The sequence below is a fragment of the Oncorhynchus keta genome, chromosome 18, assembly GCF_023373465.1.
Source record: "Oncorhynchus keta strain PuntledgeMale-10-30-2019 chromosome 18, Oket_V2, whole genome shotgun sequence".
Taxonomy (NCBI): domain Eukaryota; kingdom Metazoa; phylum Chordata; class Actinopteri; order Salmoniformes; family Salmonidae; genus Oncorhynchus; species Oncorhynchus keta.
The window spans coordinates 6,876,024-6,886,157 of record NC_068438.1 but is presented as its reverse complement, the minus strand read 5'-3'; the positions used below and the strand labels follow the sequence as shown (position 1 = coordinate 6,886,157).

The 10,134-nt window shown below is 43.6% G+C and overlaps 1 protein-coding gene across 1 annotated transcript in view; it reads right to left on the bottom strand.

The window, feature by feature from the left end:
* Window positions 1-443: 443 nt before the first annotated feature.
* LOC118397147 (serine/threonine-protein kinase D2-like) overlaps window positions 444-10,134 on the bottom strand; it is a 50,869-nt gene continuing 41,178 nt past the window's right edge. Inside the window, exons 13-18 of the mRNA XM_052467317.1 lie at window positions 10,001-10,107; window positions 8,643-8,804; window positions 4,451-4,549; window positions 3,974-4,241; window positions 3,757-3,842; window positions 444-3,509 (exon numbers count right to left, since the gene is read on the bottom strand). Of these exons, the coding sequence (XP_052323277.1) occupies window positions 3,288-3,509; window positions 3,757-3,842; window positions 3,974-4,241; window positions 4,451-4,549; window positions 8,643-8,804; window positions 10,001-10,107 (944 nt within the window). The 3' untranslated portion in view covers window positions 444-3,287. The remainder of the gene's footprint in view (window positions 3,510-3,756; window positions 3,843-3,973; window positions 4,242-4,450; window positions 4,550-8,642; window positions 8,805-10,000; window positions 10,108-10,134) is intronic.

Below are 10,134 nucleotides of genomic sequence, written 5' to 3'. Positions count from 1 at the left end.
AGCTGATTGACAGGCTGTGAAAAGGCCTTGGAAGCAGGACCCCCAAAATGTGATGAAGATGTATTAAGTAGGCAGATATTGGCCTGTCAATCAGAAGGGGAGAAAACATCTTACGAGGAAAATCTCATCCCACACACGTTGATTATTAAGCAATGTCGACGCTCTCGCTCTCTCTCTCTGCGTATTTCTCTCTCTCAATCGGTCATTCAATCCACATACTGTATGTGTTGTAGTGTGATGGAGACTCTGAGCAGATCATGTATGATGAGCACCACTGATGCATGTCACAAAAACATACGTGCCGGGACGCAATTTGATCTAGATACGAGTGGTATGCACAACCATCATTATTCACCCCTGTAATTCTCCCATATTCCCCCCTAATCTTCAGTCTCATTGTTCAAGAGGCAACGCGCTGAATAAAATGACACAGATGAAAAATGGTATGTCAAGGTTTGTACTGATGTTACATATAAATGCCGGGGATCTTCGATAGGTTTACATTCGCCAGGCATACATCGATCACACTACATAAAGACATGGTTACACGTGTACATTAATAGTCCTTCATAACTATGCTTTTCTCCTAGACAAATCTACTTCACATGGACATGCAACTTGTTGACACGCTAGGTTCACAGTCAGTCATCAATATCATAGCCCTCCTCCCACACTTTAACATTGACTCCAAAGATGGGCCGTTTGTTGTATTTCTACTGTATCTAAAAGAGCAATAGCATTCCCCCCGTTTAATGGTGTCCATGACAGACTATTCAGAAAACGTCCACATTGCCTCCATCATAGCAGTGTATGTCTACAGGTCTCGGACCCACTCGAACCACCATATGGCTTGTGATTCAGCACTTCCGATGACGAGCAGTCTCTAGTCTTCCCTAATAAGTCATCATCAATAATGGCGTTGCACCAACCAGGGCAGTTCCGTGCATTTTTCCTATTTTGTTGCATTACAACCTGTAATTGAAGTAGATTTTTTATTTGGATTTCATGTAATGGACATACACAAAATAGTCCAAATTGGTGAAGTGAAAAAACAAAAAATGGAAAAGCTGTGCGTACATATGTATTCACCCCCTTTGCAACGAAGCCCCTAAATAAGATCTGGTGCAACCAATTTCCTTCAGAAATCACATAATTAGTTAAATAAAGGCCACCTGTGTGCAATCTAAGTGTCACACGATCTGTTACATGATCTCAGTATATATATACACCTGTTCTGAAAGGCCCCGAGTCTGCAACACCACCAAACAAGGGGCACCACCAAGCAAGCGGCACCATGAAGACCAAGGAGCTCTCCAAACAGGTCAGGGACAAAGTTGTGGAGACGTACAGATCAGGGTTGAGTTATAAAAAAAGATCAGAAACGTTGAGCATCCCACAGAGCACCATTAAACCCATTATTAAAAAATGGAAAGAATATGGCACCACAACAAACCTGCCAAGAGAGGGCCGCCCACCAAAACTCACAGACCAGGCAAGGAGGGCATTAATCAGAGGCAACAAAGAGACCAAAGATAACCCTGAAGGAGCTGCAAAGCTCCACAGCGGGGATTGGAGTATCTGTCCATAGGACCACATTAAGCCGTACACTCCATAGAACTGAGCTTTATAGAAGTGGCCAGAAAAAAAGCCATTGCTTAAAGAAAGAAATAAGCAGACAAATTTGGTGTTTCCCAAAAGGCGTATGGGAGAAGATACTCTGGTCCGATTTAGCTTTTTGACCATCAAGGAAAGCGCTATGTCTGGCACAAACCCAACACCTCATCACCCGGAGAATACCATCCCCACAGTGAAGCATGGTGGTGGCAACATCATGCTGCGTGGATGTTTTTCATCGGCAGGGACTGGGAAACTGGTCAGAATTTAAGGAATGATGGATGGAGCTAAATACAGGGAAATTCTTGAGGGAAACCGGTTTCAGTCTTCCAGAGATTTGAGACTGAGACGGAGGTTCACCTTCCAGCAGGACAATGACCCTAAGCATACTGCTAAAGCAACACTCAAGTGGTTTAAGGGGAACATTTAAATGTCTTGAAATGGCCTCGTCAAAGCCCAGACCTCAATCCAATTGAGAATCCGTGGTATAACATAAAGATTGCTGTACACCAGCGGAACCCATCCAACTTGAAGGAGCTGGAGCAGTTTTGCCTTGAAGAGTTAGCAACAACCCCAGTGGCTAGATGTGCCAAGCTTATAGAGACATAACCCAAGAGACTTGCAGCTGTAATTGCTGCAAAAGGTGGCACTATAAAGTATTGACTTTAGTGGGGTGAATAGTTATGCACGCTCAAGTCCTGTTTTTTTTGTCTTATTTCTTGTTCCACAATAAAAAATATTTTGCATCTTCAAAGTGGTAGGCATGTTGTGTAAATGAAATTATATACAACCCCCCTCAACAAAAAAAATCATTTTAATTCCAGGTTGTAAGGCAACAAAATAGGAAAAATGCCTAGGGGTGTGAATACTTTCGTAAGCCACTGTATCAGACGACAGTTTTAAAAAGGGGCAATCTTCGATTACTACATCCATTTCTGGCTTCGTTTTCTTTGCTGTCATTTGAACTACAGATTTCCTCTGAGACCATGACACCCCACAAGCGCTGGTCTGCTGCCTACAGTTATAAGCCTTTTATCTACCATTCACAGGCACTAAATGACTGGTCTGCAGCAAACAGGTCTGACAGCACATGCAGGGCGATTCCACTCATCACATTCAATGAAAATAAAAAGGAACGGTTCATAAGGATTTGTTTATGGGTGGGTATAAGTTACGCATTAGTGGATCGATCGAGTCCTTAATGTTTTTTTTGTCTGTCTCTCTCCCTCCCCATATCTCTCTCTTGCATCCAAACTGACCTTTGCCATACTGCAGTTTAGACTAAATGAGCACATTGCAGCAACGATATTCTACACATCCCCTGACCACTGGATACAGTATGTCCTTGTGGGATACAGAAGAGCAGTCTGTTAAACTCAGAGTTCTCGGGTTGAAGAGAGAGTGGTCAAGGATGGGGTCTGGAGATTGGACAGGCTTGGGCAGGAGTGGGACACCATTAGTAGACGGACAGGGGCGGGATCATGTCTATAGAAGGCGCTGTTCTACAGCTAAACCTCCCAGCCTCACCCTCCCCACTCTCCAGACCTCCAACCATCCATCCAGCCAGCCCCTCTGTCTCTCCACTCGCTCCCCACACTCCCCTCCTCTTCCCTGGGTCAGTTTTGAGTCCCTTGGGCCCTCGTGTGTTCTGGTTCTGCTGGTTCTCCAGGTTCTCAGAGTATGCTGACCCTCTCGGTGAGCCCCTGCATGTCTGCGTCCTCCCCAGCCTCATCGTCGGAGCCAGGCGCAGGCAGAGGGGGAACCAGGTGGGCCGGGTAGGGGAGCGTGTGCTCGCGGGCAAACATCTGCCAGCGGCAGTCGTCGCTCTCATGGGTGATGTAGCGCTCACCCAGCTTGGTCTCCAGCTCCCTCAAATCCAACCACGTCTGGTAGTCCTGGAGAGGAGGGAGGGAGGGAGGGAGGAGGGAGGGAGGGAGGGAGGGAGGAGGGAGGGAGGGAGGGAGGGAGGGAGGGAGGGAGGGAGGGAGGGAGGAGATAAGAGCATAGAAGGAGGGAAGTGGATGAGACAAGATGTTTGAGGATGGAGAGAAACATGAGAAATAAGTAAGTTAGGGGGCCTTGTGTCTCCACTGTAGGTAATGGACTTCTGTATAGCCGCCATGATTCTGTTGACTAGCGTACCTGTAGATAGGAGTGACTCAGGCTCTTGTCCACGCTGTAGCGTTTCCTCATCTTCACCTGGAGCAGGTTGTTGATCAGGTCAGTGGCTGAAGAGAAACACAGGCACACAGGTGAGAACAGTATGTGTATGCCATAATAATCTGTATATTTGGGTATACTTAACCATGCACAAGACACTTGCATTGGCCATTTAACGGTGCAAGTGTGTGTATCTTACCATCAGGTGAGATCTGTTTCCAGGGGTTGGGTGGGTACATGAAGGCAGCGTTGTGGATCTGGTCGTTGATGTCCTCGTCCTCGTTGAAGGGGAAGGTGCCACTGAGGCTGACGTACATGATGACTCCTACAGACCACATGTCCAGGGAGCGGTTATAGCCCTGGTTGAGGAGCACCTCTGGGGCCAGGTAGGCCGGGGTGCCCACCACCGAACGCCTGAACGACTTCTCACCAATGATACGGGCAAAGCCAAAGTCACACAGCTTCACCTGGGCGGGGGGGTGAGAGAGACAGACAAGAGTGAGAGGAAGTCAATAAGAAGAAGAAATACTGCATGAATCGCTACTTTGGAGTAGAATAAAGTCAGGGTGAATTTGTATACTATGCATTAAGGTGCATTACATGGAGTAAAGGGCTGTCTACATTAGCTTGGGTGTGTAGAGTCTGCGTGTGATAGTGTGATGACAGGGTTCTGTACCTGGGGGAAGGGCTCGGCAGAGGCCAGCAGGACATTCTCAGGCTTCAGATCACAGTGGACGATGTTCTTAAAGTGCAGGTTCCTCAGAGCTGCCAGAATCTACACACACAAACAAACCCGGATTTGGCTTTGACTTTCTGGGTCGTAACAAGAAACTAGAAACACACAGAGAGTGAGAATACACCCCCGAAAAAAAAACATACACCTAGAACGTGTGTGTTACATAGTGAGTGAACACGAAACGGTGACCAGCAAACCCTCAAGCTAATATGAACATTGCGGCTTATTAAATATTTTTTTTAACTGTATCCAGTGTCAAATCTTTTTTATATATATTTCAAATGCATTTCAAATTTGAATCTTAAAAAAAAAAATCTCTAAAAAATGCATGTAATGCCTGACCATATTCCAGAAATGCGTGGCTGTGACATCTAGTCTACAGGGTGGCTAAACTGGTTACTAATTTGGCTTCTTAAATGACTCGTTACGTATTGATCAGTCGTTAGGTTTCCATCCAAATTGGCACAGATTTGACTGTGAATATTCTCAAACTGGCATTTTCCCACCAGAGATGCGTTTCCATCCAATTGACTTGTTGCAGATGAAAGGATGTCCTGTGATGACGCAGTGCACATAAAAATACATTTTTGTGGTTAACTTCCCAAGTACTGAATAAAAAATACAAGGTAGAAAATACAAGTTAAATGGGTTTCCATCACATTTTCAACTCTACTGAAGGTTTTCTCACAAAAATGTTACCTTATATAGCGAGTGTGTCCTCTATGGTATTGGCACATGCACTCTAGCCAATAGCGCTATCTGCTGTTGGCTAGAGAACACGTACACAGAGTACATCAAACATTAGGAACACCTTCCTAATATTGAGTTGCCAAAGTGGCTAAACTAAGTTGATCTTATTCGGGCAATGGGCACGGCCATCTTTGACTTTGACTACTTGTGTTTTATAGTGAATGGCATTCTGGGATTAGGGAGTTTTCACTTGTCAAACACAAACAAACATGGCTGCCGTCGTAAACAATGTATCCGCTGTTAGCTAACATGTATCTCGCTGTGCCTGCCAGAGACGTGGTACATTGTAAACAAGTCTAGCTGTTCGGTCGCTAACTTGTTTTATTTTTGTTATCTAGACTGGTTCATGGATTGAGTTTGGCTGTGGATGTGTTCTGTATGATGCTTGGAGTTCGCATTTATCTTTTACGATGAAATATGAAATTGAGGAATAGAGTTGTGAATAACTTAATTTTCCTTCAGTACAAAACATTGTTTAGAAAGGTTTTCTGCATCATACGTTCTGTTGCTACTGTTCCAAATCACATATTTGCGATAGTACGCTGCAGGGACCACTCAACAATGATCACAAATATGAGCGTGAAAAACCCAGCAGCGTTGCATTTCTCCACACAATCCGGTGCGCCTGGAACCTACTACCATACCCCGTTCAAAAGGCACTTCAATATGTTGTCTTGCCCATTCACCCTCTGAATGGCACACATACACAATCCGTCTCAGTTGTCTCAAGGCTCTAAAATCCTTCTTTAACCCGTCTCCTCCCCTTCATCTAAACTGATTGAAGTGGATTTAACAAGTGATCATAGCTTTCACCTGGTCAGTCTATCTCATGGAAAGAGCAGGTGTTCTTAATGTTTGGTATACTCAGTGTATTGCGTACATAATGAGATTATGATGGACCAAAACAATTGTATTTTATTTTTATACGATTTTTTCTCTCTCCAAAGGGCAGCCAAGCATCAATTATCTTGTGACCAGAATAAAACAAATTCACATAGAAATGTGAGATCTGTCATTGCAAGCAAGTCAAAGAAGCAGTAGATCTGTTCTATGTGTGCAATTTCTATGCTTCCCATTCTTAAGTTTCATTTTTTTGCATCTTTTACTTTCAGTTTTGTACACCAGCTTCAAACAGCTGAAAATACAATATTTTTGGTTTTGGAAAATATATGTCACAGCAGTTTAGATGGTACAATGATTCTCTACACTATACTACTTTTTTTTGTCACATAAACTGAATTTAGGCAAATTATTCAAATTTTTGCAACCCGGAAATGGATTTCTGAATAGGGCATCTATAACATTCGATCATAAAGAACACATGTTCAACTTCATGAAAAACATGTTGTTTTCTCAAGGGGAAAAAGAAATAACTACAATAAGTCAAATTTGTATTTGATTAATTAAATAATAGATCTGGGACACTTATTTTTCTTACAGTTTAGCAATTTTTGTTCTGTTTTGATCGATTCAAACTAAATCTATACATCGCACAACTCCGCAATATGTCAAAGTGTCGGTCTAGGTCTTGTGCTTCCAAGAAGTGGTATTACACGGCTCTTACAGTGGATGGTTAACTGTGTTGAGGTGCGTTTGTAACCAAGGGGGAAGTGGGGATTTACCACATCTGGGGAAAATCCCTTGAACGCACTCCAACTGGTAATTACGAGTTAAATCAGCCATGAATCCCCATGTGACAAGTGTAATGGAAGCTTGTTATGTGCAACAGGGAGGGGCAATTACCGTAAATGCAAGAGAGAAAAAACATGTAATTGTTCAAACTATGTATAGGTAAACAAGGTTTACGTGTTATGCTCGACCCACTCAGTTTTTCACCACAAAACAGCAGAAAATGGACAGAGTAGAACCAGATCAGCTGCTATTATACTATGATTTGACCGTTAGATGTTCAATGTTTCTTTTCAAATAAATATATATATATATTTTTAAAGGAATAGTTTCATCATATTAAAACCAGTTTGGTTCCCGTAACGGGGTAGACCTTAAAAGGAGGGACATATATAGACAAATCATTAAATTACATTAAATACAGAATAATATTCAGAAATAAGTTAACACAATAACTAAGGCTTTACAAAAAACACGTTTCCATCTACAGTTGTTATGTGAGTAAAGTCATACCGTATTTAAAATTTTTAAAAACATCACGACAGCTGCAATGGAAACAGGAAGTTTTGGTACAATTTTATAAATGGCGACAGATCATTCGTTTGTTCAACATGGTGGGATCTTTTTGTGTCTGTAAAATGAATGATGCGAGAAATGGAGGTGGAAATGCCTTTTTGCACAAATGGACTAGTAACCGGAAGGTTGCAAGTTCAAACCCACGAGCTGACAAGGTACAAATCTGTCGTTCTGCCCCTGAACAGGCAGTTAACCCACTGTTCCTAGGCCGTCATTGAAAATAAGAATTTGTTCTTAACTGACTTGCCTGGTTAAATAAAAGTAAAATAAAATAAAATAAAATAAAAAGATGAAATAAGTTACAATGAACTTCACAGGGTGGCGAAGGTCCTCGGTGATGAGCTTTAACGCTCCTTTCCAATAAATATTGAGGGTCTGGTGACATGCTTGACTACTGTTTGACAAATACAAATAGCCTCGCTCTTATCCATAATAATCTCGTCATGTAGACTAGCCTACCCGCAATGTATCTGTGAGCTGTTGGCTGTTGAGCGTGTGTAACAAGACCAGAGTAGGCACATTTGTTTTGTCATAACAGCTTTTTTTTGTGACAAAACTTTCCGTAGAGTTAAAAATGCGATGGAAACACATTGAAATGTAGATTTTTATTCAGAACAAGAAAAAAAAATTCTTGCAAATTTTGTTGGCACTACGTCATCACACACTGATTTTTTAAGTCAGTTCGGTGGAACCACCAGTGGGAAAATGCACATATTTTCTTTATGCAGATTTTTAAAATAATCGCATGAAAATCTGTCGCCAATTGGATGGAAACCTACGGTGAAAACCTGGAGTATTTCGAGGGGGTTAAAATCTTCAAATTTCAGTTTGACTTCATTTCATATAACAGACATTTACAAATTCAATATTAGTGCATAATTGTTACTTAACTTATCAAAAGGCACTCATTTCGTGGAACATTTCAAAATGGACAAATACATGAATTGCCCAATTGTAAATATTTCACATGTATCCTAAAAGGATTTGGAAAAATACCATTTTAAATGTATTTTTTTCCCCCATACGAGAGCAAGAGCACACACACACACACACACACACACACACACACACACACACACACACACACACACACACACACACACACACACACACACACACACACACACACACACACACACACACACACTCACACACTCACACACTCACACACACACACCTGTGTGATGAGGAACTTGGTGAGCCTCTCTGGGAGCCGTCCTTTCTCACTGGACAGGATCATCTCCAACATGTCTCCATGGAGCTTCTCCATCACCACAAACACCTTCTCTGGAGTCTCAAACATACACTCCAGGTTCACTATGCCCAGGTGACGTAGACTCTGGGAGAGGAGGAGGAAGAGGGAGAGGGGGAGGGGGAGGAGGAAGAGAGAGAGAAGAAGAGAGAGAAGGAGAGAGAGAGAGAGAAGAAGAAGAGAGAGAGAAGAAGAGAGAGAGAACGGGCAGAAGAAGAGGGGGGAGTGACACACAGGGCAGGAGAGAAGAAGAAGAGAGAGAAGAGAGAGAGAAGAAGAGAGAGAGAAGAAGAGAGAGAGAACGGGCAGAAGAAGAGGGGGGAGTGACACACAGGGCAGGAGAGAAGAAGAGAGAGAAGAAGAGAGAGAGAACGGGCAGAAAAAGGGGGAGTGACACACAGGGCAGGAGAGAAGAAGAGAGAGAGATGAAGAGAGAGAGAAGAAGAGAGAGAAGAAGAGAGAGAGAACGGGCAGAAGAAGGGGGGGAGTGACACACAGGGCAGGAGAGAAGAAGAGAGAGAGAAGAAGAGAGAGAGAACGGGCAGAAAAAGGGGGGGAGTGACACACAGGGCAGGAGAGAAGAAGAGAGAGAAGAAGAGAGAGAAGAAGAGAGAGAGAACGGGCAGAAGAAGGGGGGGAGTGACACACAGGGCAGGAGAGAAGAAGAGAGAGAGAAGAAGAGAGAGAGAACGGGCAGAAGAAGGGGGGGAGTGACACACAGGGCAGGAGAGAAGAAGAGAGAGAGAATAAGAGAGAGAGAAGAAGAGAGAGAGAACGGGCAGAAGAAGAGGGGGGAGTGACACACAGGGCAGGAGAGAAAGAAACAGAGAGGTAGAGCGGAGGAGATGGAAGAGTGAGAGAGATTTAGAATGAGTATCAGTTAGAGTATAGTGTGAAGGCAGTGTTTACTGACCTTTATCTAACTACACCCCATAGAGATGATAACGATGCTGCAAAACCTGCCAATGTAATTGAATGCAGTTGGCATGACAACCCCACGATGTACAAATGAACCCTCGTGGCCTGTACAGACGGTGGACCTTAATTTGATCACTCTTTTGTTGCTGATAGCGTGTAGTGTATTCAAGGTTTGCATGCCAAATGGCACCCCATTCCCTACATATTGCACTACATTTTATCGGGGTAAGAATACGGTGCCATTTGGCATGCAACGCTTGTGTGGCAGCAGTAAGTCACCACCCAGTCAACAATTAGCTGATGAACTACACTTGTAGTGGGAGACCCGTTGAAAATGTGTTTCTGCGTCTCCCCCTGGTGGTCACCTGCAGTATGGCCACCTCGTTCCTCAGCTGGCTCTCCTGCTTGGTGGGGAAGCGTAGCTTGTCAATCACCTTCACCGCCACATCGCGCCCTGTCTTCCTGTGCTTCCCTGGTGGCGGGGGGGGGAAGAGGAAAT